Source organism: Phasianus colchicus, chromosome 19 (genome assembly GCF_987193195.1).
Source record: "Phasianus colchicus chromosome 19, bPhaCol1.hap1.1, whole genome shotgun sequence".
In the NCBI taxonomy this organism is placed as follows: Eukaryota; Metazoa; Chordata; class Aves; order Galliformes; family Phasianidae; genus Phasianus; species Phasianus colchicus.
The window spans coordinates 4616156-4634801 of NC_143454.1; the positions used below are offsets into that span (position 1 = coordinate 4616156).

At 48.3% G+C, this 18646-nt stretch overlaps 1 protein-coding gene across 1 annotated transcript in view; it reads left to right on the plus strand.

Annotated features, from left to right (window-relative positions):
* CACNA1B (calcium voltage-gated channel subunit alpha1 B) overlaps nucleotides 1–16895 on the plus strand; it is a 260232-nt gene extending 243337 nt beyond the window's left edge. Inside the window, exons 41-49 of the mRNA XM_090121688.1 lie at nucleotides 3422–3530; nucleotides 5363–5470; nucleotides 6847–6959; nucleotides 7111–7238; nucleotides 8317–8443; nucleotides 9065–9175; nucleotides 13679–13886; nucleotides 14018–14229; nucleotides 15763–16895. Coding sequence (XP_089977814.1) covers nucleotides 3422–3530; nucleotides 5363–5470; nucleotides 6847–6959; nucleotides 7111–7238; nucleotides 8317–8443; nucleotides 9065–9175; nucleotides 13679–13886; nucleotides 14018–14229; nucleotides 15763–16299 — 1653 coding nt within the window. The 3' untranslated portion in view covers nucleotides 16300–16895. The remainder of the gene's footprint in view (nucleotides 1–3421; nucleotides 3531–5362; nucleotides 5471–6846; nucleotides 6960–7110; nucleotides 7239–8316; nucleotides 8444–9064; nucleotides 9176–13678; nucleotides 13887–14017; nucleotides 14230–15762) is intronic.
* The last annotated feature ends 1751 nt before the right edge of the window (nucleotides 16896–18646 follow it).

Genomic DNA, 18646 nt, shown 5'->3' on the forward strand with positions numbered 1-18646 from the left:
CAAGCACTGCTCCATTGTCCTGAATTTATTCACATTTGAAAATGATTCCCAGAGCAGTTCTTGTCCCAGAGGCTGCTCAAGAGCTGCTGATGAGGTGTTCTTAATAATTAAAATCCATCAGGGTGCCAGCTGGTTTTCCCAGCTCTTCTTTTTACCAATACTTGGGCAAATGTTTGAGCCTGAGCTCAGTGCTCACTTTCTGGGTCACACTGGGAACCAGCAAAAGACTTCAGCCTCACCCAGGTGCTGCTTTACCCTTTGACACCAACATGAATTTCTCCATTTCTCCAGCACGTTCACTGTCTATGTGAACGCTGCCCCAGAAGTCTCCAAGCAGAAGACATTCAGAAACCAAACACTGAGCAGGCACAAATTCTGCCAACTCCACTTGATGCAAAGCTCTGGTTCCGTGTTGCCCATGTCTTTGTTTATTTGCAATGAAATCTCTGCTGGTGCTGGAAGATGCCTGTACCCCTCTGACCATACAAGCAACTGCAGCAAAAAACATCACCTACTGTAACCCAGCTGTAATCAGTTACCATTTGCTATCGCTCTCCTTTTTGTGGTACACAAAGTTAATTAGGAGACTCTGGAGACAATATTGCAGCCCCTCCCTTGAGGGTCTTTTCCTGCAGAAATATAATGAGATCCCCCATGCCAGCTCGCTTTGCATCCTTCCCAAACCTTCTGATTAAATCCCAGAGCTGGAGATGGGTTCCCCAAGCATGCACTGTGAAAAGAAACAGGGACTCCATCTGCTGCTGCTGCTACTCTTCCTTAGATGCTATTAGAGATGGGAGACAAAGGGAGGAAGAGGAGCAGCATAGGGAGCACCATCCTGCCAGGTCTGCATTGGTTTTGCCTTTTTCACTGCCCCAAATTATTAATTCACCTGAACACCCCCTGGTTGTGGCCGTCAATTCTCAGAGCAGTGCAAACTTCCCTGCCATCCCCATCAGTATGCTCATATGGGGTCCTTCTGGGACCTAGAAAAAGGGAAAGCAGGGAGATGAGAGGGCTGTGATTTGGGGATGCTTCCAAGTGGTCATTCTCAGCAGTCCCACCCAGTGCTGCCTTGGGTGCAGGTGTTTTGTTCAGCAAAGCAAGTGTGCAGTTGTACACGCAAGCTTGAACCTCCTTTCTACCTCTTGAAAACCTCCCTTTAAATCATAGAATCATAGGATGGCCTGGGTTGAAAAGGACCACAATGCTCATCCAGTTCCAACCCCCTGCTATGTGTAGGGTCACCAACCAGCAGACCAGGCTGCCCAGAGCCACATCCAGCCTGGCCTTGAATGCCTGCAGGGATGGGGCATCCACAGCCTCCTTGGGCAACCTGTTCCAGTGCCTCACCACCCTCCGGGTGAAAAACTTCCTCCTAAAATTACTAATATCCCTCCTGAATACAGTTGAGGAGGAAAGACCTTCATGCAGCCTTGCTGTGCTCTGCCTCCACACTTCTGGGGAATTCAGTCTGGGAAACTGGGGGAGAAGACTGGGATATTGCAGTCCCACAATAGGTTTTTGGTGCTGGTTTGTGTGATGATAGAGCTCTCCTGGAGGGATTATTTTGCATCTGCTTGTTCCTCTCTGCCACGCATCTTCTTTCACTCTCCAGCTCTTTACTCTCTCTGTCCCACTGCGGTGGGATGTGATGGGACTGCTGGTCTCTGGGCTCACAGCGATGCAGGAATTTTGTGCTACCTTTTTGTGCACTGAGGGGAAGGTATGAATTAAAATGCTTCTTCATTGGGGACGAGTGAACAGAGAAAATGGTTGTGGCTTTGCCAGCATTTGCTGCTGTCACTGAGTTACAAAGGGAAGCGAGTCTTGGCTTTGATTTCACTTTCTCAGAGGCTTGTCAGACACGACTGATAACCTCTGGGCATGCTTTAAGAGCTCTCTGAGATTGCAGTGGTTCGTCTCAGCCTTCAAGAGACAGGGTCGGTTGCTACATGAGTCTTTTGTGCACCGTGCCATGAAATCCGAAGATGTGTAATAAGATAAAAAGGGGGTGGGGGGGTCTCAGCTCTGCCAAACATCAGCTTGCTTGACGAGCAGACTTTTTTCACCTAATTAATGCCCTGTGCCCATCAGCACCAGCAGCACAATGCCTGTGTGTTGGCGATTTCTCCAAGCAGCCCTTGGTGTTGCACGGTGTCACGGCACGCAGGGCAGGCGCTGTGCTCTCTTGTGCACCCCTGTTCGGTGCTGCAGCAGCACGCCGGCTGCTGCTGAACAAAGAGAGGGTTCTGCACACTGATAGGGATCAAAGCCACAGCCTAAGCAGCTTTTGGACTTGGATGAAATTCCCTCCCAAGCGAGGGGCCCCGGCCAGGCTCCTGCTTGGCTTACAGCAAAGATTAATTCTTAGTGACTTCCTCGGGGCGCAGGAGCAATCTGGGAGCGGAAACACAGGGGCTGCTCTGATAAGGCTCCGAGCGAGGCTCAGCAGCTTTTGAAAGCTGAGGAGCTGAGAAGCTGAGGAGATTGCCAAAGGAGAAGAAATCCATCCTTTAAATGCTTTACTAAGGTTATCAGAGAATGCTTCCACCCGTCTGCGTTTCCGCACTCAGACGCCAGATGTGTTAAGGGAGACACAGCCTCTGAAGCACTGTGCTCAGGTCTGTACTGCATATAGGAGGGATGATTTTGCCCCATCTGAGCTGGTCCTGATTGCTGGTGGGGAAGGAGATCCACCAGGTCTGAAGATCTTGGAAGATGCGTGGGGGACTATTCCATCTCCAGACTGAAAGAATGTGGGAGAAGGAAATTACAGTCCTACTCTCAGCCACCCAGATCCTTCCCCTAAGGGTAAGACCTGGATGGAGCTGTGTAGCTCATTGACTGGAGATCTTCACAGCTCCTGGAATGCTTATAGGCATAGGAGGTCCATGATAGAACCCAAGAGTCTCCAAAAAATGAACGTTTTATCCTTTTACATATTAGCAGCCAGACCCAAACTGGGCCAAACCACAAGGCTCATTGGCCCTGTATGGCCCAAGTGTTCTTCAGGCTGTGTGCAAAAGGCACAATGATGGGAGTGCTCCAAGGTCTGCAGAGCTACGTGTCCAGAGGCTGCAGGTAGGATTGTAGATGGAGACCATCAGGAACAGAGTGGTAGGTTCTGAAGTGGGATGAGGATATTCAAACCAGCTTCTTTTGGAAGGAATCTCCTTATAGGATTGCAGTACAAATGCTGGCAATCCATCACAGCCAACAGCAGCAGCTCAGCCCTGCTCCAGGAAAGGAGCTGCCAGCTGCATGGAGATGATGTCTGAGCTCAGTGCACAAAAGGTTAACACAAGGAGAAGGGCTCATGTTTGCACTGGGGCTATTAATAGGGGCTATCAGGAGGGGAGGGGAGGGGTAGGGGGGGAAATGCTGACCAAAGCTGACAGTGCCACTTTTCCTCCCACAGCGCCTGGTGAGGATGAACATGCCCATCTCACCCGAGGACCTGACAGTTCACTTCACCTCCACGCTGATGGCCCTGATCCGCACTGCTCTGGAAATCAAGCTTGCCTCAGGTGAGAGGGAGGGAATGACAGCTGCACGGCTTGAACCCCAGCTTGCCTGCTGCTCCGCAGCCCTGAAACCACAGCAGTGCCAAGCCAGGTGGAAATCCCATTTTCATTCCCCACCCCCAAAATACAAGAGAGCTCCAGGGTCAGGCAGCAGAGGGGAGTCCTGAGCCCTGCTGTGCCTTTGGGCAGCCATACCCTGGCACCGTGCTTAGGGAGATTTGCAGAGGTTTGGCCATCCCAGCTCAGCTGGGAGCCCCATGCATGCTCTGTAATAGACACAAGAGTTTCTGCAGCTCACTTTGTGATTATCCCAGCACAAGGGAGAAAAAAGAAACAAAACAGTCTTACTGTCTGCTTGTGGTGAGGCAGTGACTCAGAGCTCTCCAAGCTGCCCTGAGATAAAATTTTATTATTTAAGTGCTTAGTCAGGCATATACTTCACTTCCCAATTAAACACTGCAAGGTAGTAAAACACACCAGCCTTTTCTATGGGTCGTTATGCTGTTTAATCAGGCTGGCTGGGGTCACAGTCAAGGCACAATGGGCCAAAGCACTGTTTTACCTAATTTAGAGGCTAACAGGAGGTAACAGTGCTCTTGTGAGCAAAGGGTAGGGCTGGGTTAGAATGCTGTGCTTTTCCTTAGGTCAGCCTTTCCACCTCTCTGCATTAATTGCCTTCCTAGCCTGTTACTGAAACTACATCTTTGATGTTTTGGCAATGCCGGAAGAACACAAAATCTCTGAGGCCGTGGAAGGACACCCCTAATAACTCTCATTTTAAAGGATACATTTAGGACTATCTGGGATTTTAGGGCCAACACCATATTTTAGTAATAAAAACTGTACAAAGTCACTGAAGCCCTGAGAGTTTGTCTCATTTTAGGGATCTAGTTGGCTGTCAGCAAGGTAATTCACGCAGGCTTTTTCAGTTGCAGAAGGTCCCCCCTTCCTATTATTTTTAACCATACACTTTAGAGGAAGCAGAGAACCAGCCTGGCTGATAGTGCTGGCATTGCTCAGAGGCCTCTATTTGCTGCAGGTTGTGAGTTCTCGACCTGTTCTGTTGCTGTGTTGCTTGGTTTGAATAGGTTTCATGTGCTGCATTTAATTGAGTCTTTAGTAAGGCTAACAGGCCCTTAATAAACCCTCCCTAATGAGACCGAGTGTGGGAGTTCAGACTGCCATGTAGCAGAGCACCCAGAGCCTCCTCCCATTACTTTCCTCTTAGAAAAATAATCTCTGTCATTCAGATGAACTACTTAATTGCCTGCTGTGTGGTGCATTCAGCTGGGAGCTGGCCTGTTGGCTTACATATACTTTAATCACTTTCCACTTGTGTATTGAGACCTCACTTTGGCCGTTTGAATAATGCTGCAGCGTTCAGCTCCTCCTGGTTTACGCTGCTCCGTGGCTCCTGTTTGATGCTGTTGATGCAGCACGGTGCTTTGAGTGTTTGCTTATGTCTCACTGCCAAACAGCTCAGGAAGGACTGTTGGTGGAGAGGGTTTCTAATCATCGCTGACCTCCTTTGCATCACACCTTGCAGGTGCTGCTGCTTTCTGCTGATGGTACCTACTTGGGCAGCACGTGCAATTAGGTAGAGGAGGCTGGAGCTGAAGTTTAAGCCTTAGGTGATAGCACAAGTCAGCAGGCTGGGGCTGGCCCTGCTGAGCTCACACGCTGCAGTCGTGGTCTGTAGTTCCCTGCTGCAGCTGGTTCTGGTTTGGTGCTGTTGAGGAAGGAGAGTGGGGGATGTGCTTTCTCCTTTGCTCGCTGTGCTGAATGAATGAGGGTTTTCACTCGTGTGCCTTCTTGTTTCCTCTCCCTTTTTCCAGGGGGTGTTAAGCAGCACCAGTGTGATGCTGAGCTGAGAAAGGAGATCTCTCTGGTTTGGCCCAACCTGTCCCAGAAGACGCTGGATTTGCTGGTGCCTCCTCACAAACGTAAGCACCCAGTCCTCCAAGAAACCTGGCATGGGTTTTCCCCCTTCATGCCTGCTTTGTACCAAGCCTTATCCAGGTACACAGTTCACATGCGCAGGATGCAGCAAAGAAATCCAGTGTAGATCAGCTTGCAGGTGTTGCTGATCACAGAGGTATTGAAACAGGCTGCCCAGGGAAGTGATGGAGTCGCCTTCCCTGGAGCTTTTGAAAAAACATAGAGATGTGGCACTTAGGGACGTGATTAGTGGGCACAGTGGGATGGGTTGGTGGTTGGACTTGGTGATCTTTTCCAACCTTCATGATTCTATGACCACCTAAGGAGCAGGTAAGCTGAGGTCAAATTTAGGCCTGTGTTTCCTTAATGTTACAGTAGGTTTCATGTCCTTAAAAAAAGCACCATGCTGAGAAGAAACCAATGCTGTGTGGCCCCTTTCAGACATTGTTCCTAGCTTTTGTCTGCCTCCAGCCTGTGCCTCAAAGGGCAGGAGAGCAATTTTTGCCATCTGGGTTCAGTCTGCTGCAGAAAACCAGGAGAAGAAAATTAAAAGTTTGCTGAGAACTTACAGAATCAGAAGTGAGGTATCTTGGAACCTTGTGCTGCTCAATGATATCCCAGGAGAAAGTGCTGAGAAAGTGGAAAGCTTGCCATTATCTTGACTGGCCAAAGCAAGGGCTCGGATTCCTGATTAATGAGAAACAGTGCAGAGCAATAAAGGCAAAGTTAATTAAGACAGATGAGGGAACTGAGGAGGTGCAGATCAGTGGGTAGCAACTACAGAATTCTTTTCCTCCCCACTTCTCATGGTGCCTTTGTGTCTTTTAACTCCTTTTTGTTCAGCTGCTGGGTAGGAGAGGGAGGGGAGTAGAGCTGAGAGGGTGAAAAAGACATCTGGAAAAGTGAAATACTTTGAGCTGTGTGTTAGCCCCCTGTGCCCCAGTTGACTATAATTCACAGAAATTGGTCTAAGGCTCTTTTGTTGATTAAAAAGTTTGCTGCAGATCTGGTATTAATTTAGTGGTTCTTTGTTGGCAATGCTGACAATGCCATGGAGTTTCTCTGCCTGATTCTTTTCCACCCAGCCTCTGTTAATGTTTGCCTTTGGGAGTTAGGGACAAGGGCCATCCTCTTCAGATGTTAAAGGCAGCAACTGGCAAAGATCTGAAGAACTCTGTTATAACCTTTTTTGCTTTTTTTTTTTCCTTTTTCTTTTCCCTGTGTCTGTTTTGCCTCAATATTCTAATGTTACCTGTTCTTTCACCTTGTTTCTCACACCCCATTGATGTTTCTCATGCACTTTGTCTTATCCATCCCTCCCCTGGTCCTTTCCCTTTCTCCCCCCCGAAAACCTCCGCTGCGTTTTGCCACGTGTGGACAGCTGATGAGATGACTGTGGGGAAAGTCTACGCAGCGCTCATGATATTCGACTTCTACAAACAGAACAAGAACAGCAGGGAACAAGTCCACCAGCCTCCTGGGGGGCTGTGCCAGGTACTGGGGATGCCACTCTCTCTCCTGTAGCTGCTTCTCAATTATAGTCACTGGTGCATTGCACTCAGGAAGTTTGGGGATGCTTGGTTAGCGCAGTGCATCCTCTCCACACTCAGCTCCATCTCTTACAACCATCCTTTGTTCTTCACAGCCTGGACCAGTGTCACTCTTCCACCCCTTAAAGGCTACTTTGGAGCAAACCCAACCCTCAGCATTCAGCAATGCAAAGGCATTCCTGCGCCAGAAAAGCTCAGCCTCACTCAACAACGGGGGCACATTGTGAGTATCTGTGATGCAGAGCAGGGGCACCAAGGGCAGATACATCAACCCTGACCCCGTTGTTTCAGCTGCTGTGGTGGTGCAGAGCATCTCCAGTGTCTCCAAGTTCAAGAGCATCCTTGCATGTGGCTAGGACAGCTTTCCACTGGTGGCTATGGAAATACATTCTACCAGTGCAGTCCTCCTCATGGTGGTACTGGTGGGTTCTCTAAAGCTGGGTGTTTCCCTAGCGGTCTCTGAAACTTAATTATAGTGTTTTTCATTGTGGCTGGTTTTAAGTGTGAGTTTGGTTATAGAAATTTAGGAACTTTGCAAAACAGACAGATAAATCCCAAGCCAACCAAACAATGGATCAGTAATGCAGTGAGTTATTGGGAGGCCTTGGGAGCAGACAAGTCGTTTAAGATTATGGCACTTGATAACAGCAAGAGCTTCCTGAAGGCTATCTGGGACAGAATCTCTGACACTTTCTCTTTAGACAAAATAACACCTCCATAGAAAGCTTACCAAACAGTTACAGTAATGGCAATCCCTGATCAATTCTCCATTTCCTGTTCCTCAGGTGACTTTCTTCAGGGTCGCAGATGCCGTGGATTTTTTTTAATGATAGAGATCTGAAGTTTAAATACCTCAGGAGACCAACTGCAGACTCGGACATGAAACCTAGGGCTGTGTATACCCCTGTATATTCAGTGAATTTAGCTTAGCCTGAGCACAGTTATGCTTGACCAATGTCATTTAAGGTTATTTGTCTGTTTTTACATACATAACTTGCTTGAATTCCAAAACAGTCTGTTTTGCTTCATTAGAACTTTAGCTGCAGAGGTCGATTTCCTCATTTACTGAAAAAGAATGTGCTGATTTCTTTGTTTTCCTGGTTGCTCAAGGGATCTTTGAGTCATAAAGAAAATGGCCCTGGGGAAGCCTACAGGACTTAATAGCTTCACCAATTACCCTTCACCTGGTTTCAGAAATGAAATGTTAGAGGTTACTTGGATGCTTTACCTTTACCACAATTAAGTTAGCAAAACCCTTTTGCAAAAGAGTTCATCTTTTCTTCCAATTTACCTTCTGGCAGGCCAGCCCCAGAGGGTGGGATCAAAGAGTCCAGTTCCTGGGGGACCCAACGCACCCAGGATGTGTTTTATGAAACCAGGACACCAGCTTTTGAACGAGGCCACTCGGAGGAAATCCCCATTGAACGGGTAAGCAAGCAGGTGATGACTGGGTGAAATGCAGCAGATCTTAATAGAAGTCAGGGTAGACACTTTTCTGAGAGCTGGAGAGGTCCACTGCTCTCTAGGACTAGCATTGTCTCTCTTACCACCCAAAACTTGCTTGAACATTGTGGAGAAAAAGCAAGTCTGTTAGCTGTGTTTGCAGATGTGCTTATCCTGCTGATAACACTACACATCTGCTGAGGTAGGACTCTTAGGCTTCTGTCTTCCTTGTTGTCCCATTATTATTAGTGTATAAACCCAGAGGAGAGATGTCACAGGTCAGAGCTGGGCTTCATTTAGGCTGGATGTGGCTCTGGACAGCCTGGCCTGGTGGTTGGTGACCCTGCACATAGCAACTAGATGGTCATTGTGGTCCTTTTCAACCCAGGCCATTCTATGATTCTGTGATTCATTGCCATGGCTCGTGGCTCACTGCTGTCTTTGTTGAAAACAACCCTACTGATAGAGAATAACTTGGGTGCTCCACTGCTCCCTGTTTCTCTTTCCCTATCAACACCTCTTCACACATCGATTAGCGGAATACTATTAATACAGCGGGTTTGAAGCTGTTGTGCTCTTGCTGTTCAACACTGTTTCTTGCTTCAGGTGGTGGAAATGAGGGAAATCAGCCCCACGCTTGCCAATGGAGAGCACCAACCAGGGCTGGAGAGCCAGGGTCGGGCGGCTTCAATGCCGCGCCTGGCTGCCGAAACTCAGGTGAGTGAGGGAAGCTGGGGGTGGGAGGCTGAGAGCATGGCAAGGGATTGGAGTTTTGTTGTCAGCTGCCTGTGAGGTTTTTGGAAGCTGAACCTGGCGCCAGGTAGCCAGGCTTTTTGCTTGGATGATAGGCATTCATGTGCAAAACAGCATTGTCTGCAGATATACTTGCTCCTGGTTGCAGCAAAAAGCAAGCAAGAGAAATCCCTATTTTTGGATTGCTAAACGGTGACTGCCTATCCAAGAGTGTCTGTTCTGATTAACTGGGGACAAAGATGTTTGCCAGCCTGTATTCCTAAAAGGCATGTGTTTCCCATTGCCAGTTGTCTGCCATCTATCCAAACAGACAGCTGAAGCATGCTCCAATGCCCCAGCCATAAAATAAGCTGGAGATTTCCTGTGGTTCTCTTTGATAAATGCAGGAGGTATGGAAAATACCAGGGAGACTGTGCCTGGAAGGCTTTACTGAGATGTTGAGCAGTCTCCCTGTGTTTTCCTCTTCCCACAGTTATTAGTATATCTTGTGTGGTGATTTTGATTGGTAATATGTCATTAAGGATTTCATTTTCCTTGTTTAACTTTTTGTAAGGAAAGCTCATCATTAGAGTTGGCTTTTACAGCAACTTGGTGATTAATTGTGGATGTTCCTCAGTGCATAGGAGATCGTGGTTTTCATGTACCATTTTTGGGCATTGTATGTGTTCACTGCTCGTTAACCCAGGTGCTCTCTAGACTCCATTCCTCCTCTTGTGTGTCAGAACATCTCACAGTTGTGTCTTTTGTTCAAAGGGCCTGATTCATACAGAAGGAAGGGAGCAGCCCCTGGCTGTGAGCCATTCCCCATTGCTCTTCGTATGAAGCAGAACGTGGAAGATGTGCTGCCCCTCAAAACTCAAAGCCCATGTATTGCATAGGTGGAAATGGCTCCAACAGATAGAAAAATTTTGCCAGTGTGCTTAGACTGATGTAAGCTATGCTTCACTGGCTAACAAATTTCCCAGCTGACATCAGAAACTCCACTCTTTGTATGAGAGCTCCAGCAAGTCACTGGATGGGATCTTGTCTCCTGGGATTCTCTAAGTTATCAGCAACACTAAACAGGATGCTTAATGAAAGAAACAACCCCCAAACAAACCATACTCCTTCCCTTCAGACTTCCCAAAACAAAGTTGTCCTTTATCCTAGACCTCCAGTAGCCTTCCAGTGCAATGCAGTAACCAACAGCAAAGCCAACAGCATAAGCTTTGACTGGGGAAACTCCTCTCTGTTGCAGCAGATATGGCTGATTTAGGGTTTAGCAACCTTCTGGCTTGCTTTCACTGCACCTTGCAGCTGCAGTTTTCTCTGAGGAAGGGTTCAGCTGCTTCTTCATGCACCTGATGGTTGGACTAGATGATCTTAGCGGTCTTTTCAACCTCGATGATTCTGTGATTTATGACCTCTCCATTGCTGCCTTCCTGGTCCCACCCAGACCAGAGCAGTCCCAGCAATGTCTTCCCACACTGCTGGGAAACACTGTGCTCCAACACAGAGACAAAGCCTGCCACTTTCCACCACTCCATTTTTCCAGAAGCATTTGCTTGCAGGAGCACAGTACTTGAGAGCACGACTGCCCTCACCAAAGCTCTCTGATCTTATGATGAATCAGGCCCATAATACCTGAGCAGATCTAACCTCATGTAATGATGTAATGTTCTGGTGTTGTAGCTTCAGCCAAATAACCTATGTCCTCTCTGTGTGTCTCCCCCTTCGTTTCCCCTTCCCTCCCTCCAATTCTCATCTGTTGCTCCAATCCCCCAACCTTTGAGTTCCTTACAACTCTTATTTGCGATGCATTTCCTTTCCTTCTGTTTGCTGGACATCTTATTTATCTGTTATTCCTCCGTCTTTTTTTTTTACACTCCCCTTTTAAAAACAAATCCCTTATGTTCTCCATTCCCCTGCCTCTTTGCTGTCCCGCTCCCCACCGCCTCCCCTCCACCCTCATCGTGTCTGCTGCACATCTGCTGCGGTGTCTGACAATGGCTGTACTGTGGGGCTGCTTCAAATAATGTCTCTCATCTTGTCCGAATTGTTTGCAGAGGAGCAAAGCACGGTCACCTGGGAGTTACCTAGCAGTATGTAGTTTGCACTAAGTTGTATCCTATTAAATCCATGTTAAGAAATAATTAACCTTCCTTAACCCTTTACTTCTTTCCCTTCTCATTTGGAGTACGATGTTGCACCGATGCAGCTGCTGTCTCTCCCCACTTTGCTGCCATCCCTTCGACCCACAACTGCACGCCGCACGCTGTAATAGCAGGGATTTTCTTTGTTTTGCTTATTTATTTCTTTTGAATGCTTTGTTGCAAATGGATTTAGGAAGTGAAAACTGCCGGTTTGGTAACGAAGAAGCGATTAGTAACTCTGTGAAGGGTTATGATATGGTCTCCCAGGGCTTGAGTGTGTGCCCCATTAACGTAATGAGAGCATTGTTGGGATTTGTGAGGAGGATAGGCTTTGCCTTGCTAAGATCCACCTCCTGTTTGTGTCAGTGGGGACTTTTGTCCCAGGAATAAGCACAGAACGGGGTCCAAAGAGAAATGTTAATTTCTTAAGGATTTGGCTGGCTTTCTATTGGGAAATGCCTGTCTTTCTGGTAGCTCCTAGGATGACTTAGGAAACCCTGCTGAATGCTTTTAGTGAGAAGTATTTTTCTTTCTTTACCCACGTCAGTGAATTCCCAAATCTGACTGCCAGTTTACAGTCCTCTCCCACCTCCTCCATCTTTAGGCTCAACAGTACAAAAGTGAACAAAAGTGGACAAAAAGTGAAGGACAAAAGTGGAGCCCTAAATATGATTTCTTGCTTCTACAAAGTGTACGTAAGAAGGGCTGTGGGAGGAGAGCAACGAAGCAGCAGCTCACCTTGCTCCTGTAGCTGTGCACTGCTGGGCAAACAGCAGTGTGATGCTGTGTCCCCACCTCAACTGCCCAGCCTTATGTTCCTCGTGTCCATGACAAGCTTTCCAGTTCTAACGCAGCGCCATGATAGGAAAAGTCAACACTTGAGTAACTTGAAAGAGAGAGCAGAAACTAAAAATTCAGCTGAGATTGCACTTCTGCATGCACGGTGGCACGCTGGGAGGAACAGTCGCTCTTCCCCTCCAAAATACCAACTAGGGCTGCAATCCAACCAGCTCTGCTTTATGTAAATATCACGGGGAAGCAGAGATCTGAAATTCAGGCAAAGCAAACAGAAGAGTATAGATGGTAAAAAGTAATGCAGGGCTCACTGGAAAGGTTACCGTGAGCAAAGTAAATGTTCTGCTGGCAGTGTCATTTGGGCACCTATTGGACTGAGAACTCAAACAAGCCTCAAACCAAAGGACATCCTGAGCTTCCTCCCCATTCTGCTGCAGTGCTGTGCTCCGATGGCTTCCCTCTAGCAAGAAGCCTAGATGTGATGACAGACCTTGGGAAGCCAACAGAATGTGGATGGAAGCCCTGCCTGTATCCACCTGAGAGCACCCTGCAACGCAGCTGGAGACCAGTAGAGTGATAGAGAAGGAAACACCGGGGTTTTCCTTGTTTTCTGAGTTTTACACCTCAACAGGAAGGTAAAAGGATGTGAGAGCATTCATCCTGCAGGCCATTTACCTTGTGTTCTGCATAGCATCATTGTGAGGTTTGAACCTAAAGGGAAGAGAGCAGAGGCTGGAGCTATCACTGGTGTAGAGGCAGCACCCAGCAGTGCCTGTGGGAGGCTGGATTGCTGTGCAGAGCTCTTGTGCTTGGCTGTCAAGCCACAGATGGTTTGAAAATTGCAGTAGCAACCCTGAGTAGTTATTTCTGGAGGTATGCTGGTAAAATTGCAGTGTATACATGATGTCCTGCTTGTCCCAGCCACAAAGGCATCAAGAACAATGATGGGACAAGAGGGGAGGTTTAACAGTTTGATGGAAGTGGTCTTCAGGTGCAGGGAGACAGTTGTAGCTCTTTGGTGGCTTAGCCTGTACCTTGCCCATTTCTTTATTTCTGATTTTTCTCCCACTCCATGCGATGCCCAGAAATGCTTTCATGCTTTCCCTCTTTGGAGTTGCTTTGGGATGATCCCAGGCCCTGAAGCAGCTTTGGGTGGAACCGGTCTTGGAGGATAACCTTTGTGAGATGCTTGGCTACTGTGCTGCCCTGTGCCCCTGCTCATCTACTGTTGACTCCCATGAGGCTGTGTGTGGTGTGACATGCTGCATCCTGCTCTGCGCCCATGATACCTGTGGATTGGCAGAAAACTGAAAGTAAAGCCCATTTCAGCAAATGGAGATCTCATTTGCTCCTCGAACTTACCGCTAAGTTCCACCATTCCGAGTTCTTCTGCCCATTCCAATTAAAGCCAATTAACTATTTTTCTCCTGCCCCTCCTTGCCCCTGTCTGTCGCTATAAAACTCACCCAGAGAAATGAGCAGCTGAGCAAGGTGAGGTGCTTGTCCTCTGACCCTGCTCCATGTGCCCTGTGCCCCGCAGCCCATCCCGGACACGAGCCCCATGAAGCGCTCTATCTCCACGCTGACCCCACAGCGTCCACATCCCATGCACCTCTATGAGTACTCCCTGGAACGCGTGCCCACGGACCAGGTGCATCACCACCACCACCACCGCTGCCACCGGCGGAAAGAGAAGAAGCAGAAGTCCTTGGACAGGACCGCACATCAGCTGGCTGATGGGGAAGCTGGTAAGAGCTTTGTGTTTAACGAGGATTAGTCCCTCCCTTTATAACAGTCCTTATATGTGGTTTGGGGTCCCTGCTCCACATTTCAATGTTCTTCCCATGTTGGTGAGTGCTAGTTAATATTCTCCTTTCAGTGGCCCAGTCTGGTGAATCTTCTTCCAAGGACAAGAAGCAGGAGCGTGGACGGTCCCAAGAGAGGAAGCAGCACTCTTCCTCCTCTTCAGAAAAGCAGCGCTTCTACTCCTGTGATCGCTATGGCAGCCGGGACCGATCCCAGCCCAAGTCTGCCGATCAGAGCAGGCCCACTTCGCCCAACGGCGGGCCTGAGCAAGGTCCCCACAGACAGGTGAGGAGATGCAGGGTGGGAGGAGAGCCTTTACTTCTGCCAGGAATGTACATTTCCTATGCTTCTCTTAAGATAGAGGAGATAGAAGACCACGGAAGGGAAAGCCTCTAAGATCCTGCTTATCGTAGGATTGTTTGGATTGAAGGAACACATTATCTAGTTCAAGCCCCTGCTATAGGTAGGGATGTCTTTTGGAAGATCAGGTTGGCCAAAGTCCCATCCAACCTGAATTTGAACACCTCCAGTGCTGGAGCATCCATTTGTACATTGTAATGTATGACCGTGCAAAAGGTTGGCATTCTCCCTTGGAAATTCTAGGTCACTGAGTGGTGGTGATCCTCCCCATCATCTCCATTAGCGTGCAGAAAGCCTGGGACCTGTCTGTAGCAGAAAGGGTTTACATAAAGAAAAGAAAGGCAAAGATCCAATGTGCGGGTTCTGAAGGACAAGAGTTTGCATCCCAGTCATATGAGCACCCAACAGAGCAGAGCAGAACAGGCACTGCTGGCTAGACCAACCAGCAGCAATTTGATGTTGCCACAGAAGAAAAAGCTACTCATGAGAAATTGAGTCCTGGTCCCAAAAGGCTAGATCCTGAAAAGTGAGGGATTTTTAAAACGTGCTCCTAGGTCTATTCATGCACTGCCTTGGGAGAAGGTGAACAGAAGTACTGAAGTGTGGACTGCTTCTCTTGCTCGTGGTTCTGTTCCTCTTTGTAGCTCAGTTTTCTCCCATGCATTACTGTTAGTAACTGACAGAGCTGCCAGTTTGTTCTTCCATTCCAATAGTGAGGGTGCAATATTAACGAGTATGAGGTGAACACAATTTTCAGTGTTTTTCTTGAAGGAGCCCTCTTGGAAAAAGCTAGAGCCCATTAAAAAAAAAATAAATAAATCTTTTTGTTGTTGTTTCTCAGAAAGCGCCTATTTAGGAATAAAACCCATTCCAATTAAAACTATTAAAAAAGTCTATCCCAAAATTCTCCCGCATAACTCAATTCTGAGCACAAAAGCAACCCCCAGTGCCAATGTTCACAGCTCTTGGCTGAAGCTGGGAAAAACTTTGCCCCAAAGCAGAGCTCTGTTTTGCCAAATTGTGTTTGCCCACAAACACAGCAGGTTGTTGGGCCGCTCACGGAGTCGCTGAGGTAAGGGCATGTTGGGGTGTGTGTGCTGTGGGTCCTCTCCCCAGGCTCTGCTGGAGCCATCTACCACTTTGCGTCCTACCAGTGCTCCAGTTGTTTCTGTCCTTACCTACTGCTTGCAGAACTTCAGTTCTCCAACTTTTCCCATCTCCTGTTTAATTATTTCTCGAGAACCTCCTTCCCCTAACTGTGCGTGTCTAAACTCTCTCTTTTTCCTTCTCTTTCCTCTTGTGACTTGTCTCTCCCTCCTGTTGCTTCTCCTTCTGTTTTACACCTGCCTGCCTTTGTGTTCGTCCGGCGTTTCCTTCTTTTTTTCCTTTCTTTTTTTTTTTTTTTTTTTTGTTTTGGTTGTTATTTTTTTCATTCGCTCTGTTCCAATTTTGATGTAGGGCAGTGGTTCGGTTAACGGGAGCCCCTTGCTGTCGACATCTGGTGCTAGTACCCCCTGCCGGGGTCGGAGGCAGCTCCCGCAGACCCCCCTGACCCCACGCCCCAGCATCACTTACAAGACCGCCAACTCCTCGCCCGTCCACTTCAGCACGTCGCCGGGTGGCCTCCCGCCCTTCTCCCCGGGCCGCCTGAGCCGCGGGCTGTCTGAGCACAATGCACTCCTGCGTGGGGACCAGCAGCCGCCCCCAGCCGCGGTTGCCCGCATCGGCTCCGACCCCTACCTGGGCCACCGCGACGCCGCCGACAGCCCGGTGAGCACCGCGCCCGAGGACACGCTCACCTTCGAGGAAGCCGTGGCCACCAACTCGGGGCGTTCCTCCAGGACTTCTTACGTCTCCTCCTTGACCTCCCAATCTCACCAAGCGCGCCGGGTGCCCAATGGCTACCATTACACGCTGGGGCTCAACACGGGGCCCGGCACTGGCACCAGGGGACGGAGCTACTACCACGAAGCCGACGAGGACGACTGGTGCTAGCGGCACAGCCAAACCCTCGGAGGCACACACGGGGAAAGTCGATGAGTTTTATCATCTGGAAGGCTGTGCGCTCAGACGTACAGCGCCGGGGGGTGGCCCCTGCTGCCAGAACTGCTCTGCCCCACTCCGAGACCTCCGGAGACACTTGTGCAGCCTCTCTCCTGCCTCTCTCTTCTTTTTATTTTCTTCTTCTTCTTTTTTTTTTTTTTTTTTCCACCAAGGAAGAAGGCTCCCTCCCAGGGGGCAGCACACCTCTCCCCACCTCCTGCTGCTTTCAAAGACGTGCACCAGATGCCCAACCACGAGGCCTGCACGGAGCCATCCCTGTCAGCAGACAAGTAGACCATCAGTGCTTTTTTGGGATTGGCACTGTTTGGTGCCAATTTGTTTGACCAGTTGATTGGTCAATGGATGGTTGGGCTACCACTTCATTATTATTTTTTTCCTCTCCCCACCCTTATTTGGGCAGGAGTCAGGGTTGCAAAAGGGACACCGGCAAACAAAGCTCGACCCCGTGTTTTATCTCATTTCCCGCTAAGAGGGAAGAGATCTACCTAGTGAACTGGGAGAGGAGAAAAAAAAAACAAACAACAACACAGATCAGAACAAAGGACAGTCCATTGGGACTTGATGTTCAGCCACAGCGACCCTTCCCAGGAACTCGCTGCTTTGCCCCGGACCTCTCACGTGCATCACCACTTCGGGTCCTCCACGCCCACCAGAAAGCCACACGAGAGCTCCTTCCTAAGGACTGTTTCCTTGCTGCTGAGACTTTTCTTCCTGTCCCTCTCTCCTGTTGACTGCAACATGCCCTCACTGTTTTGTCTTGTTTACAATATAAGCTTGATTTAGCAAAAAAAAAAAAAAAAAAAAAAAAACTCCACAAAAACTAAAAAAGGAAAAAAAAAAAAAAAAGGAAAAAAGGAAAAATGCGTAGAGTTGAGCAGAGGAAATGTTATTGGTTTTATATCAAGCTATTAGATAGAACTTTAACTTTTCATTGTGTGCATTTTTGTAAATTGTACAGTAAAAAAAAAAAAAGAGAGAAAAAAAGGAAAAAAAAAAAATTACTCTTTATGTAGAGAATTAGTCCAATTGTCATTCCAGGTCCCACCGTTTCTACCGAATGCTCCAGTTGTTCACTACTAAGTGCCTAACCTTTGAAATCTTTCACGGCAACAACGACGCAAACTCTTGCTTCGATGCATCGGACGTGGGGGTAGCGGGGCCTGGGGCAGCGCCTGCAGGAGCTGGGGATGGAGCTCCCGTGGCGAGCACATTGCCTGGGCTGGGTTGGAAGATGATAGTGGGAAAGGCAAACACGCTTTGGGGTTGGTTTGGTGATTTTTATTTTATTTTTTTATTTTATTATTATTTTTTTTTAATTATTTTTTGGCTTTCTTTTCTTAAATATAATTTAGTTGTTGAGAGCGGGAAGGGTGTAACTGCAGCAGTTGAAACTGGCCTTGTCTCATTGTCTGGTGTTGTCTCGTTGGCCGATGTTTAGGTCCTGTGGGAGAGCTGCAGTGATGCTCCCAGAGGAGCAGCGCCTTTCCCATTGCATGTCTAGAGTTGTAGTTGGGCTGCGGGAGCCGTGGCCATGTCCCGTGGTGCGTCGTTTGTGTTGGGGGCAGATGGAGAGAGTCTTGTTTTTAATTGCCTGTTAAGAAGAAAACGAAACAAAAATATCAAAACCTCTAACTCTGATTCTCAGGGATGAGATTTCTGTGTTCTTGCAATGACTTTTCCGTTGGACGACTTTTAATTTTGTGCACGTGTGGATTTCTGCACTTTGAGCCTGGGAAGGAGGCACAGATGACCTGGCAATGGGGAGAAAGCACCAAAAGAATCGCCTGGGCAGGACCTGGTGTCCATGGCTTTGGAGAACCTCAGTAGGGCTAATTTGGTGCACGGGAGGCCAGAAGCCAAGCAGTTCCTGGGCAGAAGGTTAAAGCAGGAGGGGTGGGAGGTGCCCGTAGAGCACGTTGCTAAAAGTAACGATAGGAAATGGTTGGACAGTTGAATTATTTCAGAGGATCAACCGAGCCCCAGAACTGTGGAACTTCTCAAGGCAAAGCTTGAACCGGGTGGAGATCCCGGCACGACCTGCTGATAGGTTTGGACACGAGGGTGGTTTTAGGGTGTTGGAGGCTACCAAAACACTCAGGAAGTCTCTGATGCTCTCAGCAAGGTCCTTCTGGGGATTTGTGCTGGGAGCATCCTGCTGTAGGATGGTTCTTCACATCTCCTGTAGCTTTTCTGTTGGAGAATTTCAACCTGTCGCGTTCCGTTGCGTGTTTTTTGTTCCGTTACTGAATGATAATCTCTGGCCGATCTCATCCCTGGA